General features: G+C 40.2%; 2 protein-coding genes across 7 annotated transcripts in view; one reads left to right on the forward strand and one right to left on the reverse strand.

The window, feature by feature from the left end:
• Positions 1–848, forward strand: part of GPSM2 (G protein signaling modulator 2) — a 48,475-nt gene extending 47,627 nt beyond the window's left edge. For 2 of the 3 annotated variants that reach the window (XM_032594349.1, XM_032594350.1), the window contains one exon: positions 1–848. In XM_032594349.1, coding sequence (XP_032450240.1) covers positions 1–228 — 228 coding nt within the window. In that variant the 3' untranslated portion in view covers positions 229–848. The other variant, XR_003970764.1, reaches the window with a different exon arrangement.
• The window catches only part of CLCC1 (chloride channel CLIC like 1), a 27,631-nt gene continuing 7,792 nt past the window's right edge, over positions 634–20,472 (reverse strand). For 2 of the 4 annotated variants that reach the window (XM_030324361.2, XM_030324362.2), the window contains exons 2-11: positions 18,319–18,459; positions 17,799–17,900; positions 14,662–14,769; positions 11,986–12,207; positions 11,367–11,507; positions 9,678–9,771; positions 8,091–8,188; positions 7,684–7,830; positions 5,082–5,423; positions 634–3,612 (exon numbers count right to left, since the gene is read on the reverse strand). In XM_030324361.2, coding sequence (XP_030180221.1) covers positions 3,355–3,612; positions 5,082–5,423; positions 7,684–7,830; positions 8,091–8,188; positions 9,678–9,771; positions 11,367–11,507; positions 11,986–12,207; positions 14,662–14,769; positions 17,799–17,900; positions 18,319–18,447 — 1,641 coding nt within the window. In that variant the 5' untranslated portion in view covers positions 18,448–18,459 and the 3' untranslated portion in view covers positions 634–3,354. Of the gene's footprint in view, positions 3,613–5,081; positions 5,424–7,683; positions 7,831–8,090; positions 8,189–9,677; positions 9,772–11,366; positions 11,508–11,985; positions 12,208–14,661; positions 14,770–17,798; positions 17,901–18,318; positions 18,460–19,113; positions 19,223–20,472 lie in introns of those variants that run through there. The other 2 variants (XM_030324360.2, XM_030324363.2) reach the window with 2 other exon arrangements.

Genomic DNA, 20,472 nt, shown 5'->3' on the forward strand with positions numbered 1-20,472 from the left:
GGGTCCAGATTAGATGATCAAAGATGTGCTCCACCACCTGCCACCACAAAGGGACCAACAGTACCAGACGAGGACTTTTTTAGCCTGATTCTACGTTCTCAGGCGAAAAGAATGGATGAACAGAGAGTTCTTTTACAAAGAGATCAAAACAGAGATGCTGAATTTGGGCTGAAAGACATTTTGCAAAGTAATGCTTTGTTGGAATTTAAAAATACAGGAAAAAAATAAACCACTAGTTATTACGGATATATTTTTTTTAAACGACCTTATTTCCTTTCAGAACACTGCAGGGAAACTCTTTTTTTCCTTAAAAGGAGAAATTATAGCACTGTAATACAGCTTAAAATGTTTTTAGAATGATGTAAATATTTAACCTTTAATAGTATAGCATTAATTCACATTTCTCTGGACACTCACTTGTTTCAGGGTGGAGGTGTCTTATACAAGGTGCTTCATCAACTTTTTTGAATAATGCTTGGGATTGTGTTCTTTGGCAACTTTTTAGATTCTTTTACGTAGTGTTTGTAAAGTGATAATTTTTTTTAACTCTTGATGGCATTTTTAAAATACTGAACCGTGGATATAGTAAGAAATTAGGCTGTTTAGTAAACAATAACATACTTGACCAATGTGTAAAAAAGTTATGTAGTCTTTATTAAAAGAATCTAGATCTTTTTTCTGCTAAAAATCCTATTTTCAGTATGTTATTAGTTCAAACCCATTATAAAAACAACTCTAAGAAATAAACTTTTAGCATGTTCTGGACCCTTGAATTTTAAAGTGTGTGTGGCTTAAAATTATATCTTCTGTTGCAAAATACTGTTTAAGACCTAATATCAAAAAACAAACCCCAAACTCCTGTGGTTGTATCAAGAACCTAGGCCATGAAAATAGAGAACACATGAAAACTCACAAAATTTAAGTATGAAAGATGTAGGTTAAGCCCTCAGTCGTCATTAAGCCTCCCTTCATCTCAGGAACTGAAGGCAGTTTACAAGGGTACACAATACAACATGACAGGAAGTAGATTTAGCAAAAGAAGACAGCAAGGATGGGACAGGCTAAGTCTGAACTGTAAAATGCAAATGCCCACACCCAGAACTCATTCACCACCTCTGGTTGCTTTTGATTCTGCACAGCTGGGATGGTATCTGGGGCTCTGGGCCTCTGTCCTTTCTCAAAGTCTTTCAGGTGACTTGATGGGCAGTGAGAATCACTTCTCCAAATGGCCAATATTCACAAAAATAAAACAGAAGAAAGTTACTCGATCTGGAATCACATTAAAGGCTCAGGAAAAAAAAAGTATTCTTGGTTCTAAGATCAGACAAATTTTGTCAAAAGTACTCTGTTAACACCTGGATCACTTTATGATGTATATATTATATATAGGATATAATGTCCTAGATAGCGTCCTTTTAAAACCTGTATGTAAGTTTCATGGGTTTTTTCTTTTAAGCATATTCAATGAGCAAAGACAGCATACCAAACCACAATTATGTAAAATAAGTATTTTGTGTATACTGTAGTTAAGAGCCTGTAAACATTCATTATTCCATTTAAAAACTGCTTTTAAAAAGCTGTATACCCTACTGATTCTCCTAAAAGCCTGTTGCTACAATTCTTGATTTTGATAAATATGAGCTGGACAATAAACAAGCCTATTACTCCAAGTTCTAGACTGCCCTTGATCTGTTCAGTTTGCTTTAGTCTTCCCTATTTGCTGTCATTCGACAGCAGTTGAATGTATGTTGCTTTGCTAGCTGTCAAAGTGGACTGCATCCCCCAACAGTTATCTGTAATGAAAGAATACAAAGACGATATTTTAATTTTTTACAGACTCGTTTTTAGATTGATAAAAAGGAGTTCAAACAGCATTAACTCCACTCTCATTGTTACAGTCTGTCACCTGAGGCATTCGATACTCTTTAGAGTCTAATCACAGCTCAAAGGACACCTAACCACCCTAGGTGCATATTTACCAACTAGCATAAACAGGTCTGGCCCTCAAAGAGGCTTTTTTTTCAATGTTTATTTTTCAGAGGGGGGGGAGAGAGAGAATGAGCAGGGGAGGGGCAGAGAGAGAGAGAGTGCGCGAGGGAAACACAGAATCTGAAGCAGGCTCCAGGCTCTGAGCTGTCAGCACAGAGCCCGTGCAGGGCTTGAACTCACAAACTGTGAGATCATGACCTGAGATGAAGTCAGATGCTTAACCAACTGAGCCACCCAGGTGCCACAAGAGAGGCCTTTATATGTATTGATGTTCAAAAATCCCCAAACTGCAGGCATCCTTTGCATTAGTTCATATATTACATACCTACTATGTTACAAATTTTTATACAAACTTCTGTTGTATTGGGGGGGGGAATACTACCTTTTTGATGAAATACTAAAGATGTTTGCAAGATTAAACTAGAAAATAATATTAACGTTAAATTTGACACCCTCTTGCTGAGGTAAGTTTTTAAAAATCTTGACAGTGGCATTTTTTAGTATTTGACCAGGGATGTAGAGAGATTATGCTGTTTAGCAAAGATAATGTACTTGACCAATGTGTAAAGTACATATTGAAATAGAGCTATTCTCCAAGTCTACGGACTATGTAAAACCCAGATTACCGACTTAAGATGTGCTAATAACTAAATTCTCCTGGCAATCTTCAGTTCTTAGCTGAGGGTAAAGTAAGATAGGTGACCAGGAAGCGGGCCCAGTCATCGCTGGGAGAGTTGAGAGATGGAGATGGGATAGGGAATGACAAAGCCATGATGAGCTAAGGCAGCCTACACAGAGACAAACGGACACACACTCCATGGCTGCATGAAGACACCGAAGTGCATGACGAGAGTAAACTTGACCACAGTGGACTCTCCTTAAAAACTATTTTTGGGTACTCCCACTTGCAGAAACATATCAAATCCAATGCACAACAAATTATTAACTAAGGTAGGTGTCCTCGGGCTTCTCCGCTAGGCACCACGCACATTGGCTAGTTGGTTCCTATCTAAGCCTGTGAACCATCAACTTTTTCACTGTCCCCTGAATCAAACTGACCTCTTTATTTGAAATCAGTGATACTTGCCATGTGTTCATCGATGAGATCCCGTTCCATAATTAACACGTTAAAACTTTTTGGGAGGTTTCAATATGAAAATGAAATTAAACTGACAAAAGATTAAAAACTAAACAGAAATACATGTGTATTCATTCGTCCTGATGGTCAATAAAAATATTAATGTAGAAGTTGGCACCTGTATAGTAAATGTCAGAATATGTGTAGAGAAGAGTGCACGGTTGTGAAGAGTATACTTTACAAAACCCAAAGACGACCTTGGAGCTGTGGTCCGAGTCTGTGTTCCTCTAGCCACATGGGCCAGCATCCGGGTCCTTTCCACAGCTGGCGGGGCTGGATGCACCACCGCCTTCCTCTGGGCTGCCTCTGGCCTCGGTCCTGAGCTGGCCCTTTTCCTCCGCAGATGTACCTTCCGCCTTCTCTGATGTCTCTGCACCAGCGACAGGCTTAGTGGACTGGCTGCTTTCAGTGCTGCTTTCTGGCAGTGTGCTTTCTCCTGGGATTCCAATCTCTTTGGGCTTTGCATCCAAAACAGGAAATTTATGCTGTAGAGAATTACATTTTAATTGTTTAATTAATGCAATCAAACATGTTTAACAAGTTCCTATGCAAATCTGTTGTATCAAACTTGGAACTCTTTCAAATCTCAGCTCCAGTGCTGTACTGTAAGGATACAGATGTTATTAAGCCTCACAGAACTATACACGGAGGAATGGGGCAGGGGCACGGAGGATATGGCAGGTGGTCTAGTGACCCAGGTTTAGGAAGGGACAAGAGGACTGGTAAACAGTACTGCTAACTCCTCTTGCCTGGTGAGAGTAATTCATTTGAATTATTTATTAAGTCTGTATTAAGTTCTATGTGCTGGGGATACAGCAGGAACAAAACCGACAAAACCCGCGCCCTCACTGGAACTTCCAATTAGCTTGGGGGAAAGAAACAACAAATTAACAAACTACACACTGGGTTTACATCAGGTGATACAGAAGCAACAAATTAACAAACTACACACTGGGTTTACATCAGGTGATACAGGAGTAAAGGCCTGAAGAAATGAACCATGTGAATATACAGGAATGGCATTCTAGACAGGGAACAGCAAGTACAAAGGTTGTAAGTTCACGGAATAGTGAGGAGGCTCCTGTGGCTGAAGGAGAGTAAGCACAGCAGGAGAGCAGGAGGAGAAGAGATCCATGTGCCAACGGAGCCGGGCTGTGGGCAGATCAAGGGAGCCCTGGGCTACCATGATAACTAGCTTTCCCTTTAAGTGAGATGGGAAGTCACTTGAGGCTTGGGATGAACGGTATCTTACCATTTCCTATTAAAGCTGAAAGGCACATCTGAAAATTTTCTAGATGTACGCAGGTATGTTTATTCTTCTTATAAGAAACTCCATGGAAGGGATTCTATAATTTCCTAGATTCTGCACTCACAGCTATTTCTCAAAGGTTTACAGTTGCAACTTGAACTTTGCAAATGACACTATAAATTCCTCTCACAAACACAAATGGCAATGTCTCTTCAAATGGCCCATAATGTAGAGAAAACACCTCAACATTTGGCAGGTAGAAAGTAGACTCTAGCCAGCCAATGATACCAAAGACTTGGGAAAGTGTGGTGTGGCCCCTCCCCGCCCACTCTTCCGCCCAGCTGAGCCTTTAGGGCTCTCCTGCGGGCTCCCCAGGGCTCCAGGCCTTCAGTGGGGACTTCTCTCTGAGCTCTTTACGGGTAGAAATTTTAGTCATGCTCGCTCGGTTTCCTAATGAAATTTCCTATGAACTACCACCTGTTCTAACTTGTTAAATAGTACTTTACATAAAAATCAAATCTAGCTTTATTTCTTCTGAGAAGGCCAAACTTTTGACTAGAAAAGAGGAGAGAGTAAACAATTATATCAATAACGATATAATTAACTGTGAAAGTTAAGAGAGGAAAAAACGCTTAACCAGAAGCTCTGTAGGAAGCACTCAGGCCTAGCATGACAGGACGGCAAAATGAACAGTTGCTGACTTACACTGGGTACCGCCTTGGGATGCTCTCTCGCCTCTGCGTCTGGTAAATCACATGCCCGGAGCACTTCGGGGCTCTTGTTGCCAGTCTTAAGTCTCAAGTCAACATCTGTCTGTCTCAAAACATCTCTTCTACCCTCATATGTTTTGTCATAAGGGCCTTGCTCAACGGGGCCGATCGGGCCTCTATAATAGAAATCTGTATCACCTGCTCCACCATGGGGTCTATAATCAACTTCCTTCTGCCGTCCTCTGTCACCTGGCTCAAGTGCCCGGGGTGGTTCTCTCTCGGGACCACTTATTTGTCTCAGCATATTAACTGATTTTCCAGCACCATAGCAGAAACTCTAGAAGGAAAAGAAATACATAGTCCTGAGTATTTAATGGCTGACTCACAATGAAATTATTCAGGATGCTAACAAAATTACCTAACTTGACTTGTGGCATTTGGAGACGTATTCATTTCACTATTGTTTCATTAGAGATCTCTTCTTTAGATTAATACTGGGCCAGAATAGCCAATAAAATGTGAGAAATCACATTTAAGTAGACATTTCAATCAGCTGAACACATTCTGAATGAATTGTCCCAAGGGAAGTTTGGCTAAAGTCTAGAAACTTAAATTGGAAGGTACTAACTGATAACTGCTCATCAGTTGTCTATTTTCACACCCACCATATAAGGTAATTGCTAAAAGTCAGAATTGCACATCATTATGGAAACATTCTCAGGTAGGGTAAGTTTCCAACAGGCTTTGAGTCCCATTTCATGAGAAAACCTAGGCAGCATTTCTCAATGTGTGGCCCAGGGACCCCGAGGGGAATCCCTGAGACAGTTTCAGGGATTCTGTGAGGTCAAACTTTTTTCTACTTCAAAGACCTTAGTCTTTCTCACTCTTCCCTTCTGAGTGTGGAATCTTCTGGGGCTGGAATGACTTCCTCACTCTGACAGCTCATGGACAGTGTGCTCGTGTAGACGTGAATTTTAAATTTTTCTTAGTTTTAATTCCTAATATGGTAAACTATCAATGAACAAAACCACCATAAATAGGAGCTCTTCGTGGTCCTCCGTTTTTGTTTGTTTTGTGGGCTTTGGTTCTTAAGAGTACAAAAAGGTCCTGAGAATAAGAAATTTGAAAATCACTGAGCTAGAGAAACTATTTGAAGACAGAAGCAGTAAAAGTCCTTTCCGCAGGCAGATGAATCAAGAGATGATGGGCTTTTGTCAGACACTAGATTATAGGGAGTCCACCCCTTACAATGGTTCAACTTACAACTGTTAGACTTCACAATGGTGAGAAAGTGATACACATTCTGCAGAAACTGTACTTCAAATTTAGAATTTGGATCTTTTCCTGGACTAACGATTTCAGGTATGCTCCTCTCTGGTGATGCCGGGCAGGGCAGCTCCCCCGGTCAGCCGCGCGGTCACAAGGATGAACAACCCCTTCACCTCAATCACTCCTTACCCGCACAGCCATTCTGTTTCTCACTTTCAGTACAATATTCAATAAACTATGCAAGATATTTGACACTTTACTATAAAATGGGCTTTGTGTTAGATGATTTTGCCCAACTGCAGGCTAACATAAGCATTCTGATCACATTTAAGGCAGGCTAGGCTAAGCTATGACGTCCTGTAGGCTAGGTATCGTAAATGCACTTTTGACGTATGGTATTTTCAACTTACAATGGGTTTATCGGGATGTAACCCCGTAAGTCAAGGGAAATCTGCACTACTACACAATTAATGTCACCTAACAAAATCATCCCCCTAAACCTGACTCCTAAAATCACAAGCCCAAAAAACAAAAACAAAACAGGAACAATTTCAAAATGAATAAAGCATAGTAAATTTTGTACCCTTAGGGAAGATAATCCTTTTTAATTTAATAATTAAAATTGGAAGGTACTAATCGTCTGATAATTGCTCACGTGTTGTGTATATTCACACCCAACATAGAAAGTCAATGCTGCAAATTATTTAAAGTTGTACATTTTAAATAGCTTAATTTCTTTACAGATACAAACTTGGCTTTTCCCATGGCACATCTGGGTTCTTTGTATTTTGTTTTATGTGACAACTACTTCATTAGGGTAAGGGCTGAAAATCAACAATAAAGCTGAAGAGGCCGTGGATGAATGACGAATAATGTTTCTACATAATCAATGTCTGTTCCTGGATCCCCAAACTGTTTCCCAGTACAACACCTTCTTCTACATCCCTGCCTGATTCTGCGCTTAAGCCAATGCCCTTCCCTTCTCAGGGCTGCAAAAACTCAGACTGAAACAAGGCCCCCTTTCTCAAAGAGGACAAAACAACTGATTTCATCTGTATTACTTCAACAAGTTAAAGAACAAATTTAAAAGGGTGTTATTACTCGAAGTCCCTGCCATGACACCCACAATCAAACTTGAGAATCATCTCCTTGCTTATACACGTAAGAATACACACGTAAGTATAAATAAATCCGCATCACTTTAAAATCATCTTTTCATACCATTAAGCATGATTTAGCCTGATTTACCACAGCAAAAAAAGTCTGCAATTTTAGAACTGCCTTTTTCCTGCAAGTCCTGTTAACAGTCAACAGTGCCGTGTACTAACCAGGACAGCCAGTGCCATAATTATCAGCACGGGAATGTGAAGTAATACTGGCATCTCCTTCATGAGCGCTTTAATAAATTCACCAGCTCCTTTTCCAATGTGTTTCAATGGCTCCGTGACAAAGTTGGTGAACGTAACTGCCAGTGCCTAAAACAAGACATAATAGCAACTTAATTTTTCCCTCAAATGGTTGAGTGCACAGAACAAGCCAAAATTCGCTGTGCACTGGGATGAAATTATGTTCATAAACTGAAATGCGTTTAATGTGAAAATCATTTGTAACGGAAGTATTTTTTCTAGAGCAAAGGTTTATTATTAGCAAAATGACGGTAAAAACACTAACTTTTAATAAATACAAGGGATTTTTTTACTTTGTATAAGTAATTTTGACAAAATGTGTTCTATACCTTTGTTGGTGGGACCAACCAAATAGGGTTGACTAACAAGAGCTCATAGTATTTTTGGCATGGGTCATCCTTATAGGTCCATGAACTTCTAAACACTTCTATTTAGAGAAACAGACAAAACACTGAGTCATTAAAAAAAAAAAGTTGCATTTCATTCCCAAAGAAGACATTTTGGTTTTGTCCCTGTCCCTGCCGCCAACCAATTTTAACTGCTGTACAAATAGACTCCCTATAACACTGATTTAAAAAGTTTTCACCTTATGCCCAAAATGTTTAAAAATCCCCTCAAATTATACAAGTCTTATGCAGATAAAACATACTTTATGAAAATTTCTAAACAGTAAACATTAAAAACTGTTCTTTATACATACAAATGAATCCAAGGAAAACGGGAAATCAGAGATCGCTGGATTATGTGGAAGTTAATATCCTGGCTGTGATGCTGTGTTGCTATAGTTGTGGAAGATGGTTCCACTGGGGATAATGGGGAAAGGGGGCACAGGATCTGTTTTACTTCTTACAACTACGTGTGCATCTAGAATTATCTCAATAAAATTTCAAGTTTTATTTATTTTGAAAGAGATAGCATAAGTGGGAGTGGGGCAGAGAGAGAGAGAGACAGAGAGAGAAAGAGAGAGAGAATCCCAAGCAGGTTCTGGAGAGGTAGAGAGAGAGAATCTCAAGCAGGCTCCAAGCTGCTAGTGCACAGCCTGCTTGGGATTCTCTCTCTCTGCCTCTCTCTGCCCCTTCTCCACTTGTTTGCTCTCTCTCTCTCCCTCAAAATAAACAAACATTAAAAAAAAGAAACCAATTCTTACTTTACAAAATAAAGAACGTTAGTTCTCCCAATTTTTCTAAATGTATGTACACAGTACATTGCATACTAGCCTGGGCTAGAGGATATATTCACTTGTCTCCTGCAGCCAGGAAGCAAGGCTGGATTGGTTTAGTTCCCATAACTTTTGAAGAAACGCTAATTTGGACACCCTGTTTTGTATAATCTGCCGAGAGTCTATTCTGGGTCAGCTATTACACACGTGCATTTATAAAGTGCCTTTGAACACTAAACCATTCCTATTGCTAGATATACAGAAGTAAAGACAGTCACATTAGTGAGAATATTTATAAAGTCTGTGAGATTAAAAAAAAGTCAAATAATTTTCCTCTTATTTAAAAAATGTATAGTAAAGTTACAATATAAGGTTTCATAAGTCATTATCAGGAGATTAAGTCTAAGCTGGATATTAATTTATATAAACACGATTCACTTCTTTAATAAACATGCCGAACCCTCTTCCTAAGGACTAGATGAACGACATGAGCACAGGCTCCATCATGGTCCAATGGAGAAGACAGGTGACACTGGAGCCAGCAAAGACAGTTCCTATTCCTTCCCTGTGATGTTACATGAGCACAGGTGTCACGGTCTGAAACCCGACGCTTCTGGCATGTTCTTCTGATACTGAAGATTCATTTGGTCATGGGAAGCGTCTTTCCGGCATTTTATCATTTCTCTGTAATTACTAATATGTTCTCTCCTTCTTGGAAATTCTACTCAAAATAAGGCCCAGTGAACCAACACCTTACCCCAGAGACTTCCAATCCAGTCCATCTTCTCAGCACACACGTTGTTTAACGGCTCCATCTTGGCAACCTCGGCCTGATGCTGTGCGAAGGCTAGCTGACCAACACCAAGAGGGAGCTGTGAGCGGCCACTAACAGGAGGTTATGTCTACATATCCAAAACCTTACTTCAAAGAGTCTCTGTACCAGACCCCAGACTGTACACATTTTTTTCGATACAAAAAAAAAACCGTATTATTTTAAAATAGTAGCTCTTTTCAGTTCATGGCAAAGCACAGTCTCTTTTTCTTTTTAATTAAATTTTTTTTTTAACATTTATTTTTGAGAGAGACAGAGAAAGACAGAGCATGAGCAGGTGAGGGGCAGACAGACAGGGAGACACAGAATCTGAAGCGGGCTCCAGGCTCTGAGCTGTCAGCACAGAGCTGAAAGTGGGGCTCGAACCCCCGAACTGTGAGATCGTGACCTGAGCTGAAGATGGACTGAGTCACCCAGGTGCCCTCAAAGCACAGTTTTAATACAACAAGTGAGGATAAAGAATTATAGTTGCCTTCTTTGTACATACTTTTGATGAGAAAGGAAAACCTTTGCACTAAAAAGATTGTTTTAACAAATTAGTTCAAGGGGCACCTGAGTGGCTCAGTCGGTTAAGCGTCCAACTTCAGCTCAGGTCATGATCTCACGGTTCGTGAGTTCGAACCCCATGTCGGGCTCTGCTGACAGCTCAGAGCCTGGAGCCTGCTTCCAATTCCGTGTCTCCCTCTCTCTGTGCCCCTCCCCCACCTCTCTCTCTGTCTCAAAAATAAATATTAAAAATTTTTTTTAATATCAGTTCAAATATAATTCACAGCACGTCCCAAAATATATACATTAAATAACTACTTCTCATTTTCTTTTTACAATTCACAATGAAGTGTTTTACTCTGGATGATTTTCAGCACAAATGGTCCATATAAAGATACTATATCTTTTATATATAAAAGCCCTGGGGGGAATCACCAAGATAACAATATTCAACCAAACTTTCTTCCTTTAATCTGTGAAGAATTAGTTCTAGAAGCTGCAGAACTTAGAGCAAAAAGTTAAGGATGTATCACAGTGACTTAAATCAGATAAATGCATCGAAAACACTTTGCTACCTGACTCACCCTGCGAAAACGATCTGAAATTGCCCTTCATTGGTTATGCTATTTTGGCAAGAAGAATAGTGCTTCATTTGACTTTCTGTATTCAGTATGATCCCAATTTTGAAAGAACTTAAATTTATTTAAAAAAATTTTTTTTTATGTTTTATTTTTGTTGATGGTGTGTCAACATATCGCTTTCATATTCAGAAAATAACCGAACTTTTAAAAAATAATCTTTTGATATCTTTTCTGGCAAAGAATAAAAGGACATACCCTAAATTATCTACATAAAATTTTGAACAATCTATCTACCTAGCTTTATTCTGATTTAGCTGCCCAGCTGCCACCGTCAGGAACTGGGCTGTGAGGACGAGGACCACACCAGCTGGTCAAGGACCCAAAACACCAGGTGCAGGTGAGCAGCTGCCAGTTTCCTCCCCCGCCTCATCTCCAACCACTGCCTCCAGCCCTCAGGAAGGTTATGTATCAGCTCTTGATGCACGGTCTTCTTCTTCTATTAGGAAATGACATCTGAACGTTTTAAAGCCTCCCGCGTATTTAATACCTTATATAAATACATCCAATTCCATCCCAAACTGACGAGAAAACTGATGAATAAAACCCGTCTCAGCTGGGTGTACCAATGCACATAGGTCCACAGCTCGGTAGCCACCAGTGCCACGATGCAGAGCAGACACAGAAGCACCTCAAAAACAGGAAGAAGGGGAAAGCAAAGTTACTGCCACACCATCCTCCCCACCAGAAAATGGGAACTATCAACAGAGACCAAAGAACCGGACTCCTAGGCCGAATCGTGTGTACTCTTCTGCCACACGCTACTCAGTACAGCAGGAGGGTCTCCATACAGGCTCCTAACAATCGTGGTGGAGATTTTAAGGGATTTTTAAAAAAAATTTTTTTTTCAACGTTTATTTATTTTTGGGACAGAGAGAGACAGAGCATGAACGGGGGAGGGGCAGAAAGAGACGGAGACACAGAACCGGAAACAGGCTCCAGGCTCCGAGCCATCAGCCCAGAGCCCGACGCGGGGCTCGAACTCACGGACCGCGAGATCGTGACCTGGCTGAAGCCGGACGCTTAACCGACTGCGCCACCCAGGCGCCCCGATTTTAAGGGATTTTTAAAGCTGAGCTGTTACTTACATCCCCCTCATCCCATCTTACCATCAACACATTATACGGATCCACTCCAAAAGAGTCTTCAAATCGCCACTTCCATGTTTCAAAATCATGAAGCTTAAAATTAATTAAAATATCACTTAGTGCATCATCCAAGGCTCCTGGCTTCCAATCCTCTCCACTGAGAAACTTCTGTATTTCTAACAAGGTTTGTCTTCTTAGGATAATCTCAGCATCATAATGCATATCACCTTTGTTTTCTTCAGGCTGAATTAAATTTGCCAAAAACAAACAATAGAAGAGAGAAACATTTTAAGACAACAGCCAGTCTGGAACTAAATATGTATGTGATTCTTATTTCACATGTATAAAATAAGGATAATACTATCCACCTATTTTTCTCACATACAAACCAGAGATTTTGTTCTATAAAGTCACCTCGGACGCTAGTCAACAAATACTGAACCATGGATCCTACAGGAAATACACGGTCAGGTTCCAAACACATTTTCATCAGCCTGTCAATGCATAGCCCTTTAATGTGTGTTTCTACTTAAAGATACCTCATTTAATGTTGTTGATTAACACTTCACTCACAGCCAACAGCACTGTAACTCATGCCCAAATGAAGCTTATCTCACATGCATATTTTTCTCCGTAAGGCACATCCCAGCCTTCATGTGCTCGGAGGCACTGGACAGGATTTTTCTTGGGAATTTTTTTTGAGAGTGCATGAGTAGGGGAGACGGGCAGAGGGAGAGAGGGAGAAATCTAAAGCAGGCTACATGTGATCTCGCAGTCTGTGAGTTCGAGCCCGTCAGGCTCTGTGCTGACAGCTCAGAGCCTGGAGCCTGCTTCGGATTCTGTGCCTCCCTCTCTCTCTGCCCCTCCCCCGCTCATGCTCTGTCTGTCAAAAATAAATAAACATTAAAAAAAAACAAAATTAAAGCAGGCTACACGCTCAGCATGGAGCCTGATACGGGGTTCGATCCCACAACCCCATGAGATCATGACCTGAAGCAACATCAAGAACTGGACACTTAACTGAGCTACCCAGGTGCCCCTAATCTTGGGCATTGTTTTAAACAGCCAAATAACAACATCAGCGTAAGTGTGAAATATGTGGCACTAAATAAAGCATGAAAATGTAATTGTTTATAGTCTGAGAACTGAAACAAGGCAAAACACAGCATTGTGCAGCCTCAGCTGGGAATGGGTGCACCAGACAATTCAAATGCTGTGCTGCTCTGTGCATGTCTGAGCAACACAAAAGCTGTGCAAGGATTAACTCTGGGGTCACAAAAGAAGTTGAGTGTGTATACAAATTCGCAAATATGGAATCCACAAATAACGAACATGAGCTGTTTACTTTAGGATTCATTTATGACTTTCAATCTGACTGAATTTTCAAAAGTCCTAAAATATGCAGTAATACAAAAGAGAAAAAGAATCTCGAAAAACAGCCCAACTGGAGTTTCTATGAACACGCATATTTTTTTTAATTTTTTTTTTAATGTTTATTTATTTCTGAGACAGAGAGAGACAGAGCATGAGTGGGGAAGGGGCAGAGAGAGAGGGAGACACAGAATCCGAAGCAGGCTCCAGGCTCTGAGCTGTCAGCACAGAGCCCGACACGGGGCTTGAACTCACAAACCATGAGATTATGATCTGAGCAGAAGTCGGCTGCTCAACCGACTGAGCCACCCAGGCGCCCCTGAACATACTTATTTATAACTATTTTTATTAGCATGTATTCAGGTTAGCAAAATCATTACAAACATTTTACTTTCATTAACCAGTTAACACAAATAGAATATTCTTTTTTTCTAAGAATACAGATATTTATATAAAAAGCAAATATAAAATCAGAAGAAAACAAAGTGTCATGTAGTATCACAAGTCGTCACTGAGCTAAAAAAGCAGTCATCGATTACTATTTTTAAAAAACACTACATTAAATATTTCCATCGTAGGTATTTTCTGCCTTCATCTGTGTCCTCACCCCACACACTTGTAAGACTTGAATTAAATGGTGCGTGTATGAGAACATCTGCCTTTTCACTTCCAAAATAAGGTGGGATGATTAAATATTCATCTAACATTCCTTTCCCCTTAAAACTTTTCTTGATGTTTAGGGGGACCTGGGTGGCTCAGTCGGTTAAGTGTCCGACTTCAGTTCAGGTCATGATCTTGCAGTCCATGAGTTCAAGCCCCGTGTTGGACTCTGTGCTGACAGCTCAGAGCCTGGAGCCTGCTTCGGATTCTGTGTCTCCCCCTCTCTCTGCCCCTCCCATGCTCACTCTCTGTCTCTCTTGAATGAAAGAAAAACATTAAAAAAAAAAATTTACTTTTCTTGATGTTTTGAATCTCCAGAGTGAAAACAATGACTCTAAAAACTGGAATCCTAACATTAATTATGAACAATATGCACATGATATGCAATTCTACAAAGTAGTACTTGACATAGTAAAAAGCTTCCGCGATGGGGGGAAACTACTTAAAAAACATTGTTGTCTTTCTCAACACAGAATGATCTTACATCACAAGAATGAGAAAGTGTGTAAGTGGTAGAAAATAAGGGCCAGCATAGAATTTCCTTGCCAAGTCATTTCCAACCATTTAGTAAAGTTCAAATAGCAAATTTAAAGCACCTCCTCCCATGTGAAATTAATAAATAATGAAAAGATCCACCACACTGATGAATATCACATCAATACTCACAAGTCCGAGCTTCCTGGCTTCAATTAAAATTTTATTTAAGTATCTCCTAAAAACAGGATTGCTTTGACTTTCATAGTCTTCCCTCTTTTTCTTTTCACACTCACTGATCTGTAATCACAGAATAAATTCAACATTAGTAGCATCAAAGTTTAATGTAAGGGTCAAGTTTCTAGCCTAGAGATCCCATCAAGATCAAGGTAGGAGCTTGTGATTATCAACTATATGAAAATGTAGAACTTCCTACTTTCCGTGGGTTCTCTTTGCAAAGGGCAGGAAGGCAACAAATGAGGAACACGCGTTCAGCCCTTGGCTCTGGCAATTTTAAAGCTAAAAATCATGAAGCAAGGAGGCAGAGATGTGGATGAATAGAACATCTAGGACCATCTGCCTCTTCCCAATTCCAAAGTAACGATTCAATGAACAAAGGAACAAAAGAAGAAAGGAAGAGAATAAGAAACAGAGAGATAGAAAGAGAAACACACAAGAGGAAGCCAGAAGCTGAAATGAAGGGCCCAGCAAGGAGTTTCTTGAATGTGCATATTACTTTTGGCCTTTTATCAATTTTTCCTGTAAATGATCGATCATCCCCAACTCTATGTATGGGCTGCTTCAGAAGCGCAGGAACATGGCTTCTCCAGAGTGTCCTATACATGGCAACCCCTCAGCACGTAATTCATCATTCAGATTTCCTCTGAACCTAGCTCTACTGACACCACAGTGGTCAAGTTGCTAGGTGAGGGTAGTACCTATCTTACAGACATTAGAACCTGTGATAAGCAACTTTTATTTTCTAATTGAGTGTGGACCATGAGTTGAGTTAGCATGGAAACGGGCTTCAGATGATAAACAGAATAACCGAGCGTTACACTCAGACTTAGGATAGAAAGACACCTGAGAAGTCATGTGGCAGCTTCCTCTGCTTGCTGGCAAGGTTTAAAAACCTTTTAAATTTCTCTTTAAGAGAATGTGTGGGTTTTTTTGTTTGTTTTTGTTTTATTTTGAGACAGGGAGAAAGAGCATGTGCATGAGTGGGAGAGAGGCAGAGGGAAAGAGAGAATCCCAAGCAGGCTCCACGCTGTCAGCACAGAGCCTGACTTGGGGCTCCACCCCACAGACTGAGATCATGACCTGAGCCGAAACCAAGAGTCAGACACTTAACCGACTGAGCCATCCAGGCGTCCAAAAGGGAATGTTTTAATTTTTTTTAACGTTTATTTTTGAGAGACAGAGAGAGAGAGAGAGAGGGCCAGAAAGAGGGAGACAGAGGATCTGAAGCAAGCGTTGTACAGTGAATACAGAGCCCGATGTGGGGTTTGACGTCACAAACTGTGAGATCATGACCTGAGCCAAAGATGGCCACTTAACTGACTGAGCCACCCAAGCGCCCCAAAGACAATGTTTTTTAAAATAAGAACTCAAGGGGCACCTGGGTGGCTCAGTCGGTTGTGCATCCGACTTCGGCTCAGGTCATGATCTTGCGGTCTGTGAGTTCGAGCCCCACGTCGGGCTCTGTGCTGACAGCTCAGAGCCTGGAGCCTGCTTCGGATTCTGTGTTTCCCTCTCTGCCCCTCCCCTGCTCATGCTCTGCCTCTCTCTCTGTCAAAAATAAATAAACATTAAAAAAAATAAATAAATAAAAATTAAAAAAATAAGAACTCAAGACTCCATTTTGCCAATCATATTTTTACAATTTTGAGCCCATGTTGCAAAGAATGGAATAAAAAATTTCTGTAAAAAGGCATTTCTGCATTTCCTAGTGTGCAGCCAAGCAAACTCAATGATACTACAAAACACAACTAAACTGAGGCAAATCTTATCCAAGCATTACTTTACTGGCATTGGGTGAGACAGCATTCACAGCCGGTTAGCACCACAGCAGTGCTTACAGATCCATAATCGAGATCTCTGTGTCTCCATTCACAAGCTCTCCCAGTGTCTCAAGCTGGAAACCTCTGTCCTTCACTCCCTTTCCCTTCTCCCTCAGCTACCCAAATTTGCCTATTCCACCTTGAAGAAGTCCCACATTTCCCTCTTCAACCCTTGTCACTGCCTTGGTTGGAGCATTGAGCACTGCTGGGCCCCTGTCACCCCCTCTCCTTCCAAGGCCTCTCCATGGGGCCACCAGCTCATGGTCTCCACAGCCAAGAGGTTGGTTCCCACCCCACAACACACATTCAAACCCTTAATAATAGTGACTTATTTCCTTTCTCATCATCTCTACTTCAGTCTCACAAATAAAAGGACTGAATAAATGAAGGAATAGCTACCACACACTAAATTATAATAATCCCTTATATTTGCAAGAGTAATTCTTATGCTCATCAGATGATCATAGGCCCATTTCTTCGTGGGCTACATTTGTCATGAGTCTATGACCAAGCACTGTGACAGGTGACAGAGAATCAAAAATGACTAAAACAGGGGTGCCTGGCTGGCTCAGTCAGTAGAGCATGGGACTCGATCTCGGGGTTGTAAGTTCAAGCCCCATATTGGGTGTAGAAATTACTTAAAAATAAAAAAATAATAATAGGGGCACCTGGGTAGCTCAGTTGGTTAAGCGTCCAACTTCAGCTCAGGTCATGATCTCACGGTTCGTGGGTTTGAGCCACGCATCGGGCTCTGTGCTGACAGCTCGGAGCCTGGAGCCTGCTTCGGATTCTGTGTCTCCCTTGCTCTCTGCCCCTCCCCCACTCGCACTCTGTCTCTCAAAAATAAATAAAACATTAAAAATAATAAAATAAAATCTTAAAAAAGTAAATAAAACATTCTTGATCCCAAGAAATGTTCATCTCTGAGGGCTGATGGGTGGGAGGGAGGGAAGGGTGGGTGATGGGTATTGAAGAGGGCATCTTTTGGGATGAGCACTGGGTGTTGTATGGAAACCAATTTGACAATAAATTTCATATATTTAAAAAAAAAAGAAATGTCCATCTCATAAAGAAATAATTACAACATGGTGAAATAAATGTTATTACAGGAAAATAAAAGCACTATTTTTAAAAAAGTTCAGAGTAACTAAAAAAAAATTATATATCAATTGTATAGTACACAGAAGCATATATAATGTTAGCAAATATAGGAAACAGCAATTAAAAATACTATGAATATAAAATTCATGAATTAAAAAAAATTCTAACCTTATGAGTTAAAGAATCAAGTTTGCTATAACATTCCGACAATTCATCAGCACATGACAAGTCAGGACTGACATCTTTTTTCTCTGATACATCATATTTCACCTAAAGCAAAACAGAGATTTTTATTTCCTTTATAAAACCTATAGTTAAGACTAAAACCTATAGTTAAGTTGTAAAACCTATAGTTAAGACTAAAATTTGACTTCATTTTATGACTCTGTTATATTCTTCAATTGTATTGAACCATCAAAAAAGAAAGAGTCTCAAATTTCTATACTAAGAGCTAAAATCAAATTAGTTGCTACTCAACGGGCTTTACGTTCCAATTCAAAACAAAAATAACCAGGTGGGATTGAAATCATTTTAGATTAAGCAGGTCAGGGAGATAATCTGCACGGCTACTAGTCACTGATACACAATTCTCACAGCTCTGTGAAAAACAGCAATCGAAGTGGACTATTTCCAGTATAGACCTGGGAAGGTCTTACATACACACACGCTTTTCTTTTTCTTTTAATACCTGAGATTTTCTCATTGTTCCTGAAGCAGCATCATAGTTAAGCATGTCTGTGGGATCAATCCAGTCATCATCAGAAGCATAACCACTTATAAGCCACAGACATTCACAAAGGAGCAGAGAATACAGCATCCTGCATGAAGGCTAAAAAAAAAAAAAAATTTAATAGATATAATGAAATAGAATTATTTTTAGAAGACATAGTTTTGTAATAAAGGCTATCTACTTCCTTCTAGTGCTAACATAATGCTTTCTTTCTGAATAATAACTGAAATAAAAATACTCAGTAAAACGGTATTCACATATAAACATATACACACATATTTTTGCCAAGACAAAAAGAAAGTAAGAATTTTTCATAAGACTCAGAAGAATCCGATTCCCGGGTTTATATCTAAGGAATGAAAATACCTATCCACACAAAAACTGATACACAAATGTTTATAGCCACATTATTCACAGTAGCCAAAAAGCAGAAACAATTCAAATGTCTATCAACTGATGGATAACTAAAATGCCATCTAGCCATACAAAGGAATCTTATTAGGCCATGGAAGGAATCAAATACTGACAAGTGCTACAATATGGATGAATCTTGAAAACACTATGCTATGTGAAAGAAGTCAGTCACCCAGGTCCATAATATGATTCCATTTACGTGAAATGGCCAGAACAGGAAAATCTAGAGAGACAGAAAGTAGATTAGTAGGTCCTCAGGGCTGAGGATATAACAGAGGGTTGGTAGTTAAAGGATACAGGGCTTCTTTCTAAGGTGATGAAAAATGATCGAAAACTCACTGTGGTAATGGTTGCAATTATCTGTAAATACATTAAAAACCGCTGAGTCGTGCTCTTTAAATCGGTGAATTATATACAGTATGTGAATCATTTATCAGTAAAACTGCTTTAGTATATGTGCTGCCGAAGCGAGCACAGTAAAACTGCTTTAAAATAAACAGGTATTTAACCAAACCCTCTCCCCCCAATTTTTTTAACACATGGAAAATTAGAAAGGTATAAAATTAAGATTCAAATCAGGTGACTGAACTCCCAAACCTTTCAGAGAAAGTAACCTGCTTCAGCTAAGCCTCGGCAGAAACACTGTCAAATCATTTTTTTTTTAAGTTTATTTATTTATTTTGAGAGAGGGAGGGTGTGGGAGGGGCAGAGAGAGAGAGAGAGAGAGAGAGAGAGAGAGAGAGAGAGAGAGAGAGAATCCCAAGCAGGCTCCACAGCAACAGCACGGAGCCCAATGTGGGACTCAAACCCACAAACCTTGAGATCAGGACCTGAGCCAAAATCAAGAGTTGGATGCTCAACCGACTGAGCCACCCAGGTGCCCCAAATCATTTCAATACTTAATACCTCCTCCATTCAACACTGTCCAATACATAAACAACCAAGCACATGTGGCTATTTAAATTTAAATTACATTAATTACAAATTCAGTTACTCAATCATGCTAGCAGCATTTCAAGTGTTCACACACCACACGGGGCCTGTGCCTGCCAGTACAGACATAGAACAATTCCATCACTGCAGAAAGTTCTGTTGGACACCTTATCTTATACCTACTATGAATAAAAATCAAATAAGAGAATTCTAAGATGAGAAAGCCCTGGGTTTATAGTCTACCTGTAGAAATAAAGTAGCTCCAGGCTAAATTAAACACTTCTTTGTGCTCTCCGAGTGCTCTCTTTATTCTTCCAGCACAACACACAACAAAATTAGCCACTTATTGGCCAATCTCTTCCACTGGCACAGTGGCTGCCCATCTTGGCTGTGTGTTAAGAATCACCTGACAAGCTTCTAAAAATCCCAATCTTCTGGCCACATCTCAGGCCAATTAAATCAGAATCTCTTAAATGTGGGACCCAGGCACTGGAATTTTAAAGCGCCTCAGGTGGTTTCAATACGCAGCCAGGATAGAAAACCACTGTGCTATAAAGTGAACTTTTCCAGGGGAAGGTATCGGAATTCACCTTCCTGATGGCTCTCCATCTTGTCCCCTCCACCTCTCCAAGCCCAAGGCCTAGCCCAGTGGCTGGTGCATGAGATACCCAGTAAGTGTTAAGCTGCAAATGGTCAAAGCCATACAGGGTTTCACAAGGTTTTAGAGGTTTAGAGGCTTCAGAGGCCAGTCTCTGACTGGAAGAC

The sequence above is a fragment of the Lynx canadensis genome, chromosome C1 (genome assembly GCF_007474595.2).
Source record: "Lynx canadensis isolate LIC74 chromosome C1, mLynCan4.pri.v2, whole genome shotgun sequence".
Taxonomy (NCBI): domain Eukaryota; kingdom Metazoa; phylum Chordata; class Mammalia; order Carnivora; family Felidae; genus Lynx; species Lynx canadensis.